Consider the following 19,873-nt stretch of genomic DNA (forward strand, 5'->3'; position numbering starts at 1 on the left):
AAAACTAATATTCAACTATATATACAAGGAACAAGAGATGTACTCATATTCAAAAGTTTTGTTGATTAAAAATACATAGTGTCAGTTAATATATACATTTAAATATCATATTGACATATTTCGTTTAGTTAATAATTCATACAATGTTAACTTTTAACAACTTGTTTCAGATTGTGCAAGTGTGATGGGCTGATTGCTAAAAAACACTAAGGAACAAAAATAAAGGAACAAATTAATCGGAAGACTGATTGCCACGTACGCAATGATGGAAATGGTTAGATGGACGTATCACGTATGGAACAAAAACCAGACAAAACATTAATTCTCTCTTTTAATATTGCCTTTTGATTTTTTCACATATCATCTCATGATTAGGAGGATTATTTAGCTATTTAGTTAACAAGATTAATCATTTCCCTATATTTAATTTGGGAAATAATTAATCCTCCCAACTAAATAGCCTAAAGATCTTTCTAATTATGAGTTAATGACATGTGAAAAAATCAAGGGGCAAAATTAGCAAAGAGAATTAGTAGATAACGCATGTCACTTTTTTTATAATTTTAAGGAGATTTATCATTTTCCTATTTATATAGCTAATAAGTTTGTTATTCGTAGGCTAGAACATAGATATGGTGATGTAAAGTGTCCTAAGAAAGGATTGTAGCATTTTTATAAAGCATTTTATTGCTATTTATTAGATACAATTAATGAATATAAAAATTATAAGACAGACAATACCTAGACAATAACACCATTTCACCTCTTTAAAATAAAACTAGTTATACTATCCGCGCAATTTAGTGATAATAATGGCGACGACGATTTAATAGTATCGGCGATAAATTCATAAAAGTGTAAGGTGTAAATTAGTTCATTAAGCATGGATGAGGTCAATTATAATATAATTTTTTTCAAAAGAGGTGTTCATTAAAGATAATTCATTACCTTCGTAATTAACTAAAGTATAATACTTTTCAAAAATGTAAGATGAGATAATTTATATAGAGGAATAGAGATAGAATAGCATTTTTTGATTGGAAAAGAATTTTCTCAAGTTATTTTTATAAGTTGAGTCAAGTTGAGAATATCTTGACCTTTAATTGAAAATCATGGACTAAAATTCAATCATTATTTTTAAATCTTGACCCTTCATTTTCCAAACATAACTTAGTTATGTTAGACTAATATGAGAGAATCCCTCTCTATGTGATTAATGAACAAAATTTTACGTAACATCCCAAACATAGACCGACCCCACAAGAACCACACTAAGATGTTGATTGTTTCACGTTCATTCAATTCACAAACACAAACATACACTTGTCTTTGCTTCACAGAGAATCCATTTTTTCTCCTTTTCCCACATCGCCACTTCCATCTACATATATATATGGCCCCTATATATATATATATAGTCTTATTAAATTAAATATAGAAGATATATCATATGTATTAAAAAACACGTATATAGTAGTAATTAAATAAATAAAATGAAGGAGCAGGAAGGATGGGTAGCTGCAGCTTTCTCAACCGACGCATTAGTAGCTCATCTTCTCTTACGTCTCAAACAATCTTCTTCCTCACAAACTATACTCATCAACACTACGACGACGCCGTTTGGTCATACTTGGGGTGACCGGAAGTCTCGCTCCAAAGCACAGCAGCATCAGCAGCAAAGGAGTCCCACCACACCCTTTTCTTCGTGGAGTGGTGGAAGTGATGGTGACGGCGAGTCTTGCCGGAATTCCCCCAGTGATAGATCTGTTAAGGTGTGTTTCTTTTTCTTTTTGCCATATATAGCTTAAGTCAGTTTTCCGGTTGTTTTTTTTTTTTTTTATTACTGTTTGAAAAGTATAGAGGTACACAATATAAAGCATTAGTTAATTTTCTGTCCAAAGCATATATATTTTTTCATTTTTTTGTACTATACTTAGGTAAATTTATTTATACTTGGAAAGTAAAATGGTAAGTAATTATTATTTGGAATTTCTCAAAGGTTTCAATGATGAAAAAAGAAAAGGTTAAATATTGTTTGAATCAGCTAGTAACTTACTTTTTTTCTTTTACAAAGATCCAGCTTGCGGTAAAGCTTCTCAAGCACAAAAATTTAGTGCCAAGATTCTTGTGACAAATATTTTAAAAAGAATTTTATAATATTTTTTTATTTATCAAAAAGAATATTATCATATTTTCATTTTTTAAAAATATTTTTGTTTCAAGTATAAATAAATAAATAAATATTATTATATTTTTCATTTACACAAGTTAGAAAATTCATTATAAATAAATATTTTGTAGTGATATAAATAATGGTATTTTAGTAAAGGGTATCTTTGTTATTTAGGTTCTGCCTAGTTGTTCTGGAATTTGGAAAGTGGGAATTTATTATTTGAGAAGGGCCCTGATGTTGGTTTGGGATTACAATGAAGTAGAACGAGTCTTCACTTTGGCTTTGGATATCTTGTAGGTTTTTTCTTTTGTGATTTTTTTATAATAAAAACCTAGTTTAGAAATAAATAAAAAAAGGAAGCTTGAGACATGACTTTTAAGAACATATAAATAATGGATCCTTCGGATATATATATGGATCCTTTATTGGTCCAATTTCATCTTTAATATTATCCTATCTAGAAGGCTACCCGCATATTGCGACAACATTTTTTAAAAGCGGCAATTAATTGATTAGTCGTCGGTTGAGTGAAGAGAGTGGTTGTGTGGGTGAGTATATAATCGTGATGACTGTAGATGATGTTATTGTTTTTTGTTGTTTGTGTGTGTGATAAAGCTTGGTTAGGGGATAAGGTATTTTGGAACATTCAATGGATTAATGAATAGTAATAGTTATTAGAGTAAAGATATATTAGATAATCCAAAGGCTTAAAAATTCAAAAAAGAAAAAAAAAAATGACTTTTGCTGTATTAATGAGTATAGACTGGTGTTTTCAAAAATTTTGAGAAAATAATGTTTAGTTAATTCTATTAAGAAATTTGTGTCGGTCTACCTTTTAAAAATGTAGAAAGGAGAAAGTGTTTTTGGTGTAAATGTAAATATTTATTTGGATATAGACTAAACAAATGTTATTAAACGGTAAATAAAGGGAAATTGTAGCTGATTACCTTATTTGACTAAAGTTGTAATATTTGGAATAAACTTTTGCAGGTTGGTGGTTCAACCACTTTTATCGACACAAGAAAAAGAAAGGTTTGTTTCTCATTAATAGGCTTGTCTTTTCCCTTTGTTTCGTATCTTTCTTAAATTTTGGTGAAAATTATACCTTGAAATGAATTGTAAACTTAATAATGTAATCTTTATCGAAACCTTTTGTTTGATTTATTTGGCTGATATGTTGATTTCACAATACATTGTTGTACTATCGCTAAAGTTTTTATAAGGATCTCTTATTTTGCAGCTTGATTTGCATCAAAACCCCGTGATGGAAAACAACATATTTATTCAAACATCCTGCAAAGGTGAATCAAAAGTTGAAACAGGGAAGAGGCGGTTTGTGTTGCCAGATTTAAATGAGAGCCCAGCCTCCGAAGAATTGGTTGCGCTATGAAGCCTGCTATATATACGTTAAAAAAAAAATTAAGAAGAAAAACTAATGATGTTTCTCAAGGTGGTGTTCCCGGAGGGCATGAAATGTTAACGTGCATCCGAAAGCTTTTTGGTTAGCTAGAATTAGGTAGACAATGCTAGTCTTTCTTTAGTTTGGATATGTTCAGGAACATAATATTCCTATTGCCTGACTTTTCAACCTTTTTAAGTTGTATTATATGTGTTGTGACTATAATTTGGGAGCATACTCGTGATTATGTATGTTTATGTACTCATATTCTAACAGTGACTTGTGATTATAATTTGGGAGCATCCTCATATGCTAAAAGTAAAGACTTACACTGTTGTAACATAAGTTTTAGTGCGATTGCTTTTGACATAGCAAAAGCTCAAACATATACAACACAATAACGAAAGGCTTAAAAGCCAAAAAACTAGGTATGATTGTATGAATATATGATTGGTGATACGGAGTAGAATCCACTCATTATGTTTTGGCTTTTGGGTGCTTTGTAAGTTTAGATTCTTGCAATACATTTGGTTCACAAGATTACGTTGAGAAGAAAGTACATGTTACAATTAATCGTATGTTAATTCAATTTACGTTCAATCACATATGATGGAATTTTAATAAGAGATTCATAGTTTATGGCAATTTTTGGTGGTCTGTGAGTTTTCAAGGCTCTTTGACGATGGTTGTCTATGGACGTAGAATTCGATAGTTGGCGCTACTAGTAGCAAGGTCCGAGATAGTAAGTTTAGAGGCGCAATTTGAAGAGTAGACTCTATTATATTTAATGTATTATTAAAAGTCAGAGTTTATAGTGTGAACCTGTTACCCTAAGTATGAGGATATGGTTTAAACTCTTACTTTCATAAATATTAAAAAATCTAACACAAGTAATATGTAGACAAACAACTTATGAACATAGGAAATCAACACAAAGACCATATTACGTAGCATAAAACGTTATAAAAACATAAAACTTTGTTATGTATGACAAAAAGAAAAAAATAATGTCAAAATAAACTCCTTTTTTGAACTATGAAAATAAACCTTTGAAATCATGGACTTATACAAAACAAAAGACCAAGGCCCGATAACCTACTCAAAAAGCCCAAATTCATTTCCACCTGACCTATACTATACATACATATGATATATACATCCATATATCCCACTAGGGTTTCTCTTTCTCTACACACCCCACAAAACCCTAACCTCCCAAACCACCACCGCCGCCGCCACCTCACAAACCACCCACCACCATGAAGACCATCTTGTCATCGGAAACAATGGACATCCCAGAAGAGATACAAATCAAAATAAAAGCAAAGATCATTGAAGTCACTGGTCCACGTGGCACTCTCACTCGCAACTTCAAACACTTGAATCTTGATTTCATGCTCATCACTGATGAAGATGGCAAACGTAAGCTCAAAGTTGATGCATGGTTTGGGTCAAGAAAAACTACTGCCGCCATTAGGACTGCTTTGAGCCACGTCAGCAATCTCATTATTGGTGTTACTCAAGGGTTTAGGTACAAGATGAGATTTGTGTATGCTCATTTTCCTATCAATGCTAGTATTACTAATAATAACAAAGCTATTGAGATCAGGAACTTTTTGGGTGAAAAAAAGGTACCTTCTTTTTGTGTTAACCTTTTATCTTGATTGTTTTTATATGTATGTATATATTGTTCTGTGTCTATATCTTTTGTTGAATTATTAGTTTTGGTCATCTGGGTCTGTTGAATTTAGTGTTCATTTGGTGTTTTCTTTGATTTATATTTGTATTTGTTTTGTATCTATTTGTTTCGGTTGTTTCTTTATAGGCCCTTTTGAAAACATATATGTTTTGGTTAGTTTGGACTGGATTTTTTTTTTTCTTACTAAAGAGAAGTAAAATTATAGAGACAGGTGGGATGTATGAGTTGAACAAAAATAAAAGACTAGTTGCTAGCTATATGTTTAATTTTTTACCCTTTGATTAGGTTACATATTGTCACATTATATTCTATTATTACTGCTACTATACTTAGATTCCTTCTACAAGATTATGGAATCAATAAGTCCACCTTGTTGAATACACAGACATTATGGTAAGTTACATGTAAATAAGAGTAATATGATGAAGAAGCAGTTTTGACAGTAAACTGTATCCCTTGATAAAATAGGCCTTTATTGATTGGTCTCTTTAATATGGTGTTTCTATGTGTTTATATATACATATAGCTATGCTGTTGTTTGGTTTCTGTTGAATTGTTTGATTGATGTTAAGATATGCTCAGTTTTGGTCATATGGGTATGTTTGATTTAGTGCTCATGTGTTTGAATTTGTTTATATGTATAGCGTCTATATATGTATAGGTAATTTATGGAAGACGCTATTGGGACCCATAACCGTGTTTGACGGTATTGTGATTTGTGTGTTACTTTACTTACCTTTTTTCAGGCAATTTGTAGTTATGCTTCAAGGTCTGGTTACATTAGACTGTAAATTAGTGATGATTTTCTGCTATTGGCTCATTCTTGTAATATTGTTATGTTTTAGATGATTTTCTTTAAGAAGACTTTGTTGTTTTGTGATAATTGAGGTTGTTTTTTTCATGATACACTGCTATGCCATGTTTTATTGATGTTGTCCTTTTATATTTTTTTTTGGTATAGTATTAGGTTTTGTTTTGTATGTGTTATCAGCTAATTTTATATTTATGATATGATGTTATAATAGAAATGCAAATGATTTACTTTATTTTTTTGTTTTATGCTGTGTTTCTTTACTTACATTTTAGTGTTGCTTTATGCTCTTAAATACAACTTTTGTCATGTTTTGGTTTCATCAGTCTAATATTTTTAGTTTTGATCCTTCTGTGTTTGACGTTATCTCCTTTTTAAGTTATTGCAATCAAATCCGTGACTTTTCCAATGTGTTTCAAATCATATTTTTGCCCTTTTTCTTAAAGATTTCTGACATTTCTTATATCAGTTTTCCTTTTTTATTCCTTTGTATGTATTATTTATTAATGGCTTGCTGATGCACTGATTGGTATTGAAATCAATTTGAAACCCAAATGTTGGTGGAAGTCTAATCTTATTCGAAACTTAGTTTGTGTTGGGAGTCTTGCTTAAACTTACTTATTTTGTGTTAGGGTATTGATTGCAGGATGTATTGAAATTAATATGAAACATATTTTAACCGTTGTAGTTATTTGTATGCTTGATGTTTTCTTTTGCTGTAGCTGATTCATACTTGGGCATTGTTGGTTGTGGAAAATCATGATTGATTTTTTTATTTTCTATCATTTACAGTTTGCCGTGATTAAACGGCTAATAATATATATTTTTTGTGTAAAAGTTGTTTAAGGTATCATTCTTGTTCATGAACAGGTGAGGAAGGTTGATCTGCTTGATGGAGTCACTGTTGTTAGGTCTGAGAAGGTGAAGGATGAACTTGTACTTGATGGAAATGACATTGAACTTGTCTCGAGATCTTGTGCTCTTATTAACCAGGTATATCATTGATCCCCTTGCATCTGTTTACATGTGAGCTTGTATGTTTTCTTTTTGCATGTTTCAGCCATTGATGGTTTTTGTGTTATATGCAGAAATGCCATGTGAAGAACAAAGATATTCGTAAGTTTCTTGATGGTATCTATGTGAGTGACAAGGCAAAGATCGAGGAGGGTGAAAATTAAATTTGTTAGGTAGTGAATTATCTCGGTGCGGCATCATTTTCTACCAGATTGTTATCCTTTTAACCTATATTTTGAACATCTTTTCATAGACATTACCGTCGAATTTTAAGTTTTTGGACCGTTTTATTTCTATAATACCGTGTTATCGTTTTGCATGTACTCAGTTATCGTTTTCTAAGAATGTGCTTATGCAATGAATACAAGCAGTTTTTAGGTGTCTTGGTTTCTAAGAATCATTCAAGACTGTTGGTTAATGGTTTTTAGGCATTGTTATGTCATACAAGTTTTTGTCAAAAGTTCTTCAAATCAAGTCTATCAATAATACAAGTTTTTGTCCTCAAGAAATCAACTTCTACTGTGGGCTGCTGCAACTTTGCAATGCAAAATAATGATATTAAGTGGTGAAAGGCTGAAAGCCGTAACGCCCCTATGAAAGTGAGGAAAGTACCTAATTTGTAATGCTGGCACCACTATCTGCATTGCCCCATCTCTGCCACACTATCTGCATTCCCAAATCCTACCAAGCAATCTGTTAATTCGAAGTTTAGCCTAATAAATCATCCTGAATTTTAGCCTAATAATCCTGAATTTTAGCCTAATAATCCTTCTAATTGATTTAAAATTTGACATGTGTAATGTACTTATTTTCTTTCATCATTTACATATGTTATGATCTCATGAATTAGGAGGATGAATTATGAGGATTTATCATTTATCGTAATTAATATAGACTTTAGAAAGCGTTTCCTAGAGCTTTTCCTATAAGTTCAAATTTACAATATTTTACAATAATATTATAACTAAAAGAAGGTGGTTGATCGGTTTGTTTTGTAGCCTCTTTTTTTTCCCTCTAGATTTTGGTTTGTTATTCTTTTTATTTGTATTTTTTTTTTCTCATTGTTTTCACATGTTATCTGTATTATTGCTACATGTTATTATATATTCCTAACACATTATAATAAAATTATCGAAGTTATGTTATTTATATCAGTAACATATCATTCTCATATAATTGTTTACAATTGCTATGCGTTATCTTATGCTTGTATAATTGTTTACAATTGATTTTGCGTGCGTCTCATATAGTCAATAATTTTTTATTTTATTTATTTATTTTTTCCGAACATTCAGTTGGTATCCGTAATCAGGGAAACCTCACCGTATAATAGTGAAGCCTTGCACGTATCCTAGACAACGAGATGTTAACTATGAACCGTTTATTCGGAAGAAAAAACCCCAAAACTTGTCATCCCAAGTATCGAACTCAAGACCTTAGGTAAAACCTGGGATGCCTCTGCCCAGTTGAACTAGCCATCATTGACAATAATTTTTAATTTTAATTGGAGCGACAATTGTTGTATTTCTGTCCATCTTTTTTACTTGATCAAATTTGTACAGCTTAATTAATGGTTTACTTTCTCCTCTTGGGCTATATGGGCCTTTTAAGCAAAATATAAAATTGATAGCTTGAGGGCTGAGTAGAGGTGGACAAAAAAATCGGTTAACCGAACCGATTCGTTTCAAAACCGATTAACCTAACCGGTTACTAACCGGTTATTACTATACCGGTTATAGGTTATTATTAATCGTAGGTTAGTAACCGATCAAGACTTTCAAAACAAGAATCGGTTAATAACCGGTTATCCAATAACCGGTTTGTTTAAAAAAAAAAAACCTATAACCGGTTAATCTATATATTATTAATACTATTTATATTATTTATATTATTACACGGTCGATCCCAATCTACCTAATAACCCTAATAACCTAATAACCCTCGGTCGATCGATCCCACTCTAAATTCCCAATCTAAATTCCCAATCGATCCCACTCTAAATTCCCAAATCGGTTGATCGATTGATCGAATAACCCATACATCTAAATTCCCAAATCGGTCGATCGATTGATCGAATGATTTAATTATCCAGTCATTCAATCGATATAATCATTCAATCGATTTGTTTTCCATGGTCACTGACTCAAGTGTTAACGATTCTTGTGAAGTTGCTGCTTCCACAAGTGAACTAATTGTGGTGAATATATTACCCTGCACGAGGAACCCAAAAACATGTTCACATTTTGATTTATGTGAGATGTCTAATGGAAAGCAGAAGGCCAGATGCAAACATTGTGGAAATTTTTTGGCTCCCGGTGCCAATTCCACTTTAAATTCGCATATTAATGACCATTGCAAGGTATTGAAAATCACTCCAACTTCCGGTCAATCACAAATATCGAAAGAGGGGGGTATTTTTAATTACAGTGTGGAAAAGGTTCGTAAGAGGATGGTTGAATTTGTAATTCAACAGGGCTTGCCATTCAATCACTTTGACAACCAACGATTGACTTTGTTGATTCGTGAGACACTCCAACCTTCTTATACTCATATAAGTCGTACTACCCTTAGAAAGCATTGTATAAACATGTGGAAAAAAGCTAAGGCACAATTAATTTTGGATTTTGAAAAGTTAGAAACCTGTGTTAATTTAACCACTGATGTTTGGTCCGCCCCCCATGGTTTACCTGAATCGTATCTTTGTGTTACGGCACATTGGGTTGATCCAAAAACTTGGCAACTGATGAAACGCACAATTGCGTTTGAGATTTTTGGATATCCACATACCGGAAATGCTTTATTTGATATTTTAGATGAAGTAATACAAACTTATAAGTTGGAAAAAAAGATATTTTCAATTTCTTTTGATAATGCTTCAAATAATACAAGTGCAGTTCAAAAATTGAAGATAAAGTATGAACCTATTCTGAAGGGTGTGTTTTTATCATAGTAGATGTGTTGCACACATCATTAATTTGGTTGTGCAACATGGACTAGAGGTGCCCGCAATTAAGAAGGTAATAGAGGTTTTTAAAGAAATGTTAAAAGATGTTTTTGCAACTTCTAAAAGAAGACGTAAGGAGTATGAGAAGTTATGTAAGGATTTAAAGAAACCATGTCTTGGTCCTAATTGGGATGTACCGACTAGGTGGAACTCCACTTGGAAAATGTTAGATAGTGCTATTCAACAAAGAGCTACTTTAGAATTGTTTCATGACGGTCTTGTTTCGAAAGGTTTGGCCGAACAATTTCCTACTGTGGGTTGGGATAGTATTGTAAAATCAAACCAGTTACTTGAAGTTTTTAAAACCTCAACCACTATTTTGTCCGGAGTTTATTATCCCACTAGTAGTTTGGTACTAAAACATTTATATTCGATGTGTGGAAAATTAAACGACTTTCAGTTTGGGGGTAACGTTTATGAAACAATGATAGCTCCAATGAAAGCAAAGTTTAAAAAATATTTTGAAGAAATGCCCTGCACAATTACTTGTGCTGCCGCGTTAAACCCGTGTATAAATGTTGCGGGTGTGGAGATGTTACTAGAAAACATATGTTATGATTTGGGTTTGAACGATAAGGATCCCAATTTCTCGGATAATGCAATTCAACATTTTAAAAAATGTTTGGAAGATATGTTTGATCTGTATTTGGTTAAATATGGTTCCACATCAAACATACGCCAAAAAATGGCTTCAGAGTCATCAAGCTCAAGATTGAGTAGCGAGCTAAATTTGTATAATAATTTGAGAAATGTTAGTAATAAACGGTCTCGGGGTAACACACCAAGTAGTGAACTCGGAAGGTATATGGGAATCGACTTTTTGGCCACAATGCTTCCCGAAGAGTTTTCAAACTTTGATAATTTGGCTTGGTTGAAAGAAAAGGAAGCTCACTTTTCCGTTTTAGCCGCCATGGCACGTGATTTACTAAGTGTTCAAGCTTCCACGGTCGCTTCGGAGTCAGTTTTTTCTCTTAGTGGCAGGGTTTTATCGGTTAGAAGAACAAGGCTCACTCCAACTTCTCTTGAAACGTGCATTTGCTTGAAAGACTACTTGGACGCCGCTGAACGTATACAACATGTGACTAGTCTTGAAGATCAACTTGCCATAGAAGAACCCATACATCTCTATGAAGTATCACAAGGAAAGGCCGCTCCACTTTCTGATGATGAACTTGATGAGTAAGTTATGTTTTGCTATTTTGTTTGCCTTGCTGTGTTTGTTTCTGTTTAAAGATAAAGCAATTTGTAAGTTTTTGTTTGTGTTTGTGATGCAGCTGATGTTGTTGCTGCTTGCTTGCAGTGCTGGCTGCTGCTACTCTTTAGTTTTATGTTTCCGTTACTGCTATTTCGGTTTTTTATGTCTGCTACTTATGTTTCAGTTATGAGTGTAATGTTTCTGTTTATGTTGCTGCTACTTATGTTTTTGTTATTAAAACATGTGTTGGTCTGCTTACTGCCTTCTGTTCTGCTTACTGCCTTCTGTTGGATTTGTTATATTTTGCTTACTGTTTGTTCTGCTTGTTCATAAGTTTCTAATTTGATCAGTTTGCAAAGTCCATAGATTACACAGGTCGAGTTTTCCAAGTTTGCAATGCTTATTCGATCAGTTTTATAGCATAGGTAAATTTTAACCTATTTTCGGTTAATTGGTACCGGTTAACCGGTTAATATTAACCGTAATCGGTTATATAGGTTTGAGATTTTATGCACAGTAACCGGTTATTAACCGGTATCGGTTAACCGATTTCGGTTAATTTTTTAAAAAAAAAAAAAACCGATTTCGGTTACTAGAAATAATAACCGGAACCGGTTAACTTGTTTTTGCACCTCTAGGGCTGAGCCCTTAGATGCGCATGTTAATTTGTATTTGCACGGTTTGACCACTTTCTAGTTGCATATGTATATATATAGTACATGGTATGAACTTTCTCTCAATCGAACAAAACTGGAAACCCAAAGAATTACTTGGTCCATCCGTGGAACAAATATATTATAATATTAACACTAGCTTAATTTGCATTATTTGTTGAGTGAGTTTGTTCAAAGGAAACATAGTTTTCGTTTTCTATGTGTTCGACAGATTTAAAGTAACCGCAAGCCAGGAGTTTTGGCTTTTGGTGATTCAAGATCTAGCAATTTCCGGGTATTATTTGAGGCTTCTTTGATCAATTCACGACAATAGAAGGTAAGCAATCTTATCTATTTATTTACTGATTATGTTAATTAATGTATGCTATACGTGATCTATTTATATCCGTTGTGTTTACTCGTAATTATTACTAGTTTAATATGTTTATATTCCAACAATGGCATCACGAGCCATCGTATAGTGTAATTAATTACATAATCAATCTTATTGACTTGATTACCGTAATTACTCGTATTAATTTGAATTAATGATTATCTATATTACATGCAAATCCGATGATTATAATTTGTTAAATGCATGCTTGGTTAAATTTTTTTAATTTTTGCCCTCTTGACACATGTTCACTAAAAAATTCGTAAAAATCAAACCTAAAGAGTTAGGAGCTCTATTTTTTACAGTAGATTCACATCTCAATGGGCTACAACTTTGTAGTTTGCTGCTAAGGTTTGGGAAGACTCCTTCCTTGTTGTATTAGGGCCTGAAGTTGGCTGGAAATTCCAATCAGCTTTTATGTGCTATGTGATAATGTGTAATATATATATATATATATAGGGGTGGAAAAGTGGAAAAATATATTCTCTTTCCACAATTCAAAGTTTTGGTGGAAAAATATTTCCAACATCCTCTTGTCTCTATCTTTTCTGACAATGGAGGAGAATACATTGCCCTATGGTCTACATTGCCCTATGGTCTAGCTCTCTTGCACTATTCTGGCCTCCCTACTCATTTTTGGCCACATGCCTTTCAAACTGCTGTCTATCTGATCAATCGTTTACCCCTTTCATGCCCTTTATGGCACCACTCCATTATACACTAAACTCAAACCCTTTGGCTGTGAGTGTTACCCATGGCTTAAACCTTATTCTCCGTCTAAGCTAGCACCTCGATCTATCAGGTGTGTTTTTCTAGGCTACTCCAACTCTAGATCGGCATACAAATGTCTTGATCCCACCACAAACCGTCTATATCACTCTCGTCATGTTCAGTTTATTGAACACAAATTTCCCTTCCATCACTTAACCAATAATAGTCTTCCAACCTCTTTACCTTTACTCTCAACCTCACAACAATCATCCAAATTATCTAGCCAAACGCCTACCCTTATTCTTTACATTCCTACTGTTGCACCGCCTCCACCTATTCCTCCTCCATCAACCTCAACAAGCATACCTACCTCTTCTGAATCCGGTACATCACTACCGATTCATACTGCCTCTCTCCTTGGTCCTCCTTCCAACACTGAATTAGCAACTGTCCTTGTTCCTCCCCCAACTCCGGTTCAATATATTCTACTACTGAACCTGTCACTTCTTCTCGTACCCGCAAACCAAATACTCGTTATTACAATGAGTCTTTTGTCAACTCAACCACAACTCATCCAATCCCACCCTCCCTTGAGCCGCGTACAGTATCACAAGTTGTTCAAAATCCTTTATGGCGTCAAGCCATGGATGCTGAGTACAACGCGCTCATTGCTAATGGCACATGGGAACTTACTCCACCTTCTTTTCATACACCTATTGGCTGCATGTGGATCTTTCGAATTAAACGCAAACCCGATGGATCCATTGATAAATATAAAGCTCGTCTTGTTGCAAAGGGTTTTCACCAACAATATGGGAAAGATTATTTTGACACTTTTAGCCCAGTTACCAAACCCACTACCATTCATCTCGTGCTTTCTATTGCACTTTCTCAGAATTGGTCTCTTCGACAGCTTGATGTCAATAATGCCTTCTTGCATGGTACCTTGCATGAAAAGGTTTAAATGCAACAACCACCAGGTTATGTCAATGAGCAATTTCCTACTCACGTTTGTCATCTGCGTAAATCTATATATGGATTGAAACAGGTGCCACGTGCCTGGTATCTTGAGCTCACTTCGTTTTTGCTTAGTTTTGGTTTCGCCAAATCTCGTTCTGATGCCTCACTTTTCATATACAATCGTGACTCCAAACTCATCTATTTCCTAGTTTATGTTGATGAGATACTTGTTACTGGAAATGACTCTTCCTTCATTGAACATTTTGTTCGTACCCTTGCCGCTCGCTTCTCTGTCAATGATCTTGGTATGCCTCATCACTTTCTTGGCATAGAAGTCATTCCGACATCCTCTGGACTTTTTCTGTCTCAACACCGTCACATAGATGATCTTTTGCGTGATGTTAACATGGACGGTGCTAAGGATGTTACTACTCCACTTGGGTCCTCTGAAGTGTTATCTCCATCTGATGGTTCTCCTACGGCTGATATCACTCTATACCGCAAGATCGTGGGTTCACTTCAATATCTAGCATTTACTCGTCCCGACATCTCTTTTGCAGTCAATCGTTTGTCACAGTTCATGCATTCACCATCTCAGAACCATTTTCAAGCTTTAAAAAGGGTTTTGCGTTACCTCAAAGGTACCATTTATCATGGTCTATTTCTCAGTCGTGGTTCATCCATGTCACTCTCTACTTTTGCTGACTCAGACTGGGGTGGCATAACCGATGGGGGGCGATCTACCTCAGCTTACTTAGTTTATCTGGGCTCCAACATTATCTCATGGAGATCTTCTCGCCAGAGGTCAGTTTCACGGTCATCTACAGAAGCAGAATATAAAGCTCTTGCCAATGCAGCAGCCGAAGTTACTTGGATTAAACGATTACTTACAGAACTTGTTGTGCCTCTCTCATATGTTCCCCGACTTTTTTTTTTACAATACTGGCACCACTTACTTGTGTGCTAATCCAGTCTATCACTCTCGGATGAAACATATAGCACTTGATTATCACTTTGTGCGTGAGCAAGTAACTGCCGGTAAATTGAAATTTCTTCACATTCACTCTGTTGATCAACCAGCTGATGCACTGATGAAACCTCTTGCCAAAGGTCCATTTTTCAAGTTTAGATCCAAGGTGGGCGTGACTGATGGGTCCGCCATCTTGCGGGGGCGTATTAAGGAAGTTACTTAATATATGTTATATATATATATATATGTGTGTTTTTATCTTCTATTTATTTAATAATGTTTAGCTTGGAGAATAAGTTGTAATTGGCTATTTAAAGCCCTTATTGCATCAATAATAAATCATCAAATTCATTGTTCCATAATTTCACCCTCTTTGGTTATATAAGTTGTACAAAACTTTAGAACATCATAAACTTTGGTCAAGGTCGTTTCAAGGTTCTTGTGCGGACTTGTCGTCGTGAATCGAACTGCATGGGTTCCTTTGACTATGACTATTCTCAACTATACTTTGCATGTTCTAAGCCCGTCCGTTTAATCACTCAAGTTCAAAAATTCAATTCGAGCTCGAAACAATTAACTTGTAATTCAGTTTAAACGAGCTCAAGCTCAATAACTCGAGTACCGCCAACCATTGGATGGAGTATTTGTTTTGAGTTAAAGAAAAAAAAAAAAAGGGAAAAAGGAAAAGGAAAACGGTGCGAAAGTAAATGAGATTGAGAAATGGTGAAATCTGATTGGATGAATGACGAAGCCTTGCTTACACGCGTTTTCTTTACTTTTATTATTATTCTCCCCCATAAAAATAAAAATATAAATATATGCGATAAATCAAATATGACGACCAAATCATATGACCAAACCCTAAATCCAAAAAAAACCCCAATTTCTTCTATCAATTAATCAAAAATCTGTACATATATAATTTAATATATCTATTTTGTATGGAAATTGAAGAAGAAATCGATTGGAACAATCTATTATCCTTGGATGATAATCATGATTTTCAAACAAACAACAACATCTCCTCTATAATCCTTCCACTAAATCATAATAATAATAATATAAATGAATCGTTAGCTCCTCCGTTATCTGTTGATGAAATAGAGCAGTTACTATTTAACGACGATAACGGACGAGATGCGTTGAATTATGATATTGATGATGGTTTTTTTAATGATATTTTCGTTGATTCTCCGGTAGAGGCCGGGAATTCCTCCGGTAGCGGCGGTGGCGAAGTTGTCGATGTTTCCGATGATTCCGAAAACAAGAACGAAACTGTTGTTAATGATGATGATGATGATCCTCTTGCCAAAAAGCGTAAAAGGTTGTCATTTTTTTAATTACTTACCGAATTATATATATAAATATGGATAGTTTGTAAATAGCTTGTTAGTGGATTATTGGGGTTTTGGTTTCTTTTGATAGGTTGTTAAAAGTTTAAAACTTTATCTGACTGGATAAAACCTAATGTTTACTCAAGTTTTTTTTTATACTCATCTATCAATGGTTCATGTGTTGAGATTATGTGTTTTGTCACGGTTATAACGATAAAGGTTAAGGTAAAATGAAGTTACAAGTACCTAAATGGATATAAAGAGGTTTTAATTACTTAAGTAGATATTCTGCTATCGTCTTATTTATCAAGACAAGATGGTTGTGGTCTAGGTTCTAGAGAGTAGATATATATGGTTGATAGTGTGAACTTGTGTTCTGGAGAGTGAAAGTGTGTGAAAACGGTAAGATTATTCACTCAAAAATAGGATAAGCTTCACAAGATCCTCAAAAAAATTTGGGAAGAAATAGGGGTGTGGGATTTAAAGAATAATATTTGTTATATATAATTGTCTTGGGGAACTTGAGAACTCGTGACCCGGGATCGGAATCGTCTATAAACAAGTCATATAGTACCTTTTTTAGTCCGATCCGGTCTGAATCGTCTCCTGAGATGGTTGATCCCTGATCAGATCCTGATTTCCTGGCCAATTCAGCTGATTTTGACAACCCTTTCTATAAAATAGTAATTCATGCTGAGATGGGTAAATCTACTTTATAGTTTGACCTTTTTGATATATGATTATATATGGTGCTTATGGTTCAAGCCTTTAAGTGAGAATCATGTTGATGCTTAAACTCAAGTTGAAATGGACAGCGTACTAAGAAAATGTTAATGTTGAATTTAAAATGACATTTGAGATTTTCGGTAGTTATGTATGTGATATATGCTATATGATATGCTAAAATTAATTGTGTGCTCAGGCAATTGAGGAACAAAGACGCGGCTCTAAAATCTCGAGAGAGGAAAAAAATGTATGTAAAGGATCTTGAGATGAAAAGTAGGTACTTTGAAGGGGAATGCAGGCGATTGGGGTCGTTGCTCCAATGTGTCATGGCAGAAAATCAAGCACTGCGTTTTTCATTGCATAGTACCAGTAGTATTAAGGCATTCAATGCTTCCATGACCAAGCAGGAGTCTGCTGTGCTCTTCTTGGGTATGTTCTATTTCACACACTGTATATATTATTATCGTCTCTTTAATTTTCCCACCAGTGCCATCATGCCTGCTATTATGGCTGTGAATTCTATTTTTTGTCCGTAGTGAGTTTAATTTGATTGGTATTCGATCTTTCTTATCTAATTATGGTTATGGAGTATGACTAACTGTATATTAGGAGGGAATTTATAATTATCATATGCTACTGCCTATCATTGTTTGCTAAAAGCTCGGGGTCAAATTTTGGAGTTCTTAAAATAATATTAGGATTAATTTTATGCTCTTTGTATGCTTTTTTGATTGAAAACATGACATAATTGGGGATTTTAATGTAACCATGTGAAGCCTTTGGTGATCAACTTGAAGTATATGTTACTTTGATTGCATTTATTAGCTTTGTGATCAACTTGCACTTTTATTGTTATATTTCATTTTATATTACTTGTATTATTAAGTTAAAGCGACAGTGCTGGCATTGAGTTGAAATTGCTATTTGTCTAGAAGTGAAGCTTGTATTGACTTTTGATTATTATGCAGAATCCCTGCTGTTGGGTTCCCTGCTTTGGTTGATGGGCATAGTTTGTCAGCTGGTCGTCCTTCCAAGCCTGCACCAGCAAAGCCAACTGGTAACCGTGGTAGAAGAAAATCTACCAAAGGTGGCTCTAAGGAAGGAGGGAAGTAAAATGTATAGGCTGACCCTTTTGGTGGGTAAACGATTCAAAGCGTCCCGCTCGAGAATGAGACTGAACCTGCATTCTCTACGAGTTGTAAGGAACATCCTAGCTGTTTTTTGATTTTTTTTTTTTTTTCTTTCTTTGTGATTGTTCTTTTCCTTTAACCCCGCCTTCTTAAATAAGACGATAGCGGCTGAGACTTTAATCACAAAACTTTGTACTAGTCTTTTGGTCATGTATGGCTGACATCACCTTATTTTCTTCTTTGTGGATAGATGGTTTTGTTTAGTATTCAGATTTGTATGTGTTTGTGGATGAATGGTGATGAATGGTGATTTATTTTCGTCTTTGTGGATGGCCTGTGTTTTATTCAGTCCCTCCTTCCCAAAGTTACAGTACACAAAAATTTCCCAAAGTTAACAGGACAAAAAAAAAATACTTTTGACCAGAAAGTGGTTGTAACATTTGTTACTTTTCAAATGGTAGTTTACCTCAACATTTAATCTTATGCTTCTTTGATATTTGTAACGCTTGGTTTAAACCAGGGTAATATAGAAAATTGGACTTATTTGTTTCGGTCCGTACAAGTATTCCTGTCGTTTTTCTTCCATCTTATGACAGGATTCATTGCTTATTTGTGAACTAAATAATCGTTTGATTTCTTTTGAGCAACAAGTGAAGTATATAATCTATGTTTATTTTCACATATTAAAAAGTAGATGTTTGGGCTACCCGTCACTGGTTGGCTTATGGATTACGATATACAAATGACTACGACATATAAAGACATCGTCTTGAAGCGTATATCCCCTAAAATGATAGGAAGATGTCCCCTAGAATGATAGGAAGTGCCGTATGACACAAAAAAAAGCAATGAATATCACGGCAGACTCGTTATCCGCCAATCTTGAAGCGTATATAAGCTCGGTTACATGACCCGTTAATCGCAAATTCTTAATCCTTAGTCTTCTGATGCCCTGGTTTACTAACAAAAGAAGCCTTAGTTTGTTGACTATCTTCAAACGTAGACATGTTTTTGGATCCCAAAGCGAAGGGTTGGTTACTACGTTTATGTTCACAATCCCCATTAAAGCTCTTATGTGTTATAGTAGATCCTTATAAAGACAAATGTCGATCATGTAATCTATTATAAACTTAAAAATAGATTATGTTGTTTGTATAATCAGAATATGTTGTTTGTATAATCAGAGTTATAGTGTTTGGAAAATTATAGTGTTTTGGAACTGATTAAGTTATTTAATATAGCCATAATCAAATAATTAGTTTTTTTGAATGTTTGGTAAGTTATAATTTGGTGACTAAACCAGTCAAATGACTAAAAAAGACAATAATAAAAAAATAGATATCAAAACACATTATCATAAATAAATATAAGCTATTAAGACACAATTTTAACAAATTATCATGGCATAAAAACAGGTAGCAGTAGTGATATAACAAAAAATATAAGTCGAAGATAATATAAAGTAATGAAAATTATTCAAATATCAAGTAAATAAGTTTGTAATATATAAGAAATGTGCAAAGTCAATAGCAAAGAAGAGGCCAGTATAATTCATCCTCAAACTTTGTTGTCGATCAAGAAAGAATAATCCTCAAATATTATATTTTCGTTAGCTTTGTATATTAATAAATAAGTTAAGCATAATATAAATTAAGTACGGTAACTTTTAAGTTCATTACTTTTGATGGTGTATTGAGAAT

General features: G+C 33.8%; 3 protein-coding genes across 4 annotated transcripts; all 3 read left to right on the top strand.

The window, feature by feature from the left end:
- Positions 1-1,322: 1,322 nt before the first annotated feature.
- Positions 1,323-3,861, top strand: LOC122582668. Of its 2 annotated transcripts, XM_043755095.1 has the most exons (3): positions 1,323-1,772; positions 3,164-3,205; positions 3,414-3,861. In XM_043755095.1, the coding sequence occupies exons 1-3, from the start codon at positions 1,494-1,496 to the stop codon at positions 3,561-3,563; spliced, it is 471 nt and encodes a 156-aa protein (XP_043611030.1). In that variant the 5' UTR covers positions 1,323-1,493; the 3' UTR covers positions 3,564-3,861. The 2 variants fall into 2 exon arrangements, with proteins under 2 accessions (XP_043611030.1, XP_043611031.1); XM_043755096.1 differs by lacking the exon at positions 3,164-3,205.
- Positions 3,862-4,735: 874 nt separating this feature from the next.
- On the top strand, positions 4,736-7,419 carry LOC122582548 (60S ribosomal protein L9-like). Its single transcript, XM_043754952.1, has 3 exons — positions 4,736-5,203; positions 6,953-7,075; positions 7,171-7,419. The coding sequence occupies exons 1-3, from the start codon at positions 4,832-4,834 to the stop codon at positions 7,258-7,260; spliced, it is 585 nt and encodes a 194-aa protein (XP_043610887.1). The 5' UTR covers positions 4,736-4,831; the 3' UTR covers positions 7,261-7,419.
- An 8,399-nt stretch (positions 7,420-15,818) lies between these two features.
- On the top strand, positions 15,819-18,422 carry LOC122581687 (bZIP transcription factor 60-like). Its single transcript, XM_043753938.1, has 3 exons — positions 15,819-16,307; positions 17,240-17,472; positions 18,012-18,422. The coding sequence occupies exons 1-3, from the start codon at positions 15,925-15,927 to the stop codon at positions 18,266-18,268; spliced, it is 873 nt and encodes a 290-aa protein (XP_043609873.1). The 5' UTR covers positions 15,819-15,924; the 3' UTR covers positions 18,269-18,422.
- The last annotated feature ends 1,451 nt before the right edge of the window (positions 18,423-19,873 follow it).

This window comes from Erigeron canadensis, chromosome 9, assembly GCF_010389155.1.
Source record: "Erigeron canadensis isolate Cc75 chromosome 9, C_canadensis_v1, whole genome shotgun sequence".
Lineage (NCBI taxonomy): Eukaryota > Viridiplantae > Streptophyta > Magnoliopsida > Asterales > Asteraceae > Erigeron > Erigeron canadensis.

Bases quoted from the DNA above. Each gene is read 5' to 3' on its own strand.
- LOC122582668 (XM_043755095.1), top strand. From the start codon at position 1,494: ATGAAGGAGCAGGAAGGATGGGTAGCTGCAGCTTTCTCAACCGACGCA. The intron at 1,773-3,163 runs GTGTGTTTCTTT...AAACTTTTGCAG, and splicing joins CCAGTGATAGATCTGTTAAG to GTTGGTGGTTCAACCACTTT. The intron at 3,206-3,413 runs GTTTGTTTCTCA...CTTATTTTGCAG, and splicing joins TCGACACAAGAAAAAGAAAG to CTTGATTTGCATCAAAACCC.
- LOC122582548 (XM_043754952.1), top strand. From the start codon at position 4,832: ATGAAGACCATCTTGTCATCGGAAACAATGGACATCCCAGAAGAGATA. The intron at 5,204-6,952 runs GTACCTTCTTTT...GTTCATGAACAG, and splicing joins ACTTTTTGGGTGAAAAAAAG to GTGAGGAAGGTTGATCTGCT. The intron at 7,076-7,170 runs GTATATCATTGA...TGTTATATGCAG, and splicing joins CTTGTGCTCTTATTAACCAG to AAATGCCATGTGAAGAACAA.
- LOC122581687 (XM_043753938.1), top strand. From the start codon at position 15,925: ATGGAAATTGAAGAAGAAATCGATTGGAACAATCTATTATCCTTGGAT. The intron at 16,308-17,239 runs GTTGTCATTTTT...TTGTGTGCTCAG, and splicing joins CTTGCCAAAAAGCGTAAAAG to GCAATTGAGGAACAAAGACG. The intron at 17,473-18,011 runs GTATGTTCTATT...ATTATTATGCAG, and splicing joins GTCTGCTGTGCTCTTCTTGG to AATCCCTGCTGTTGGGTTCC.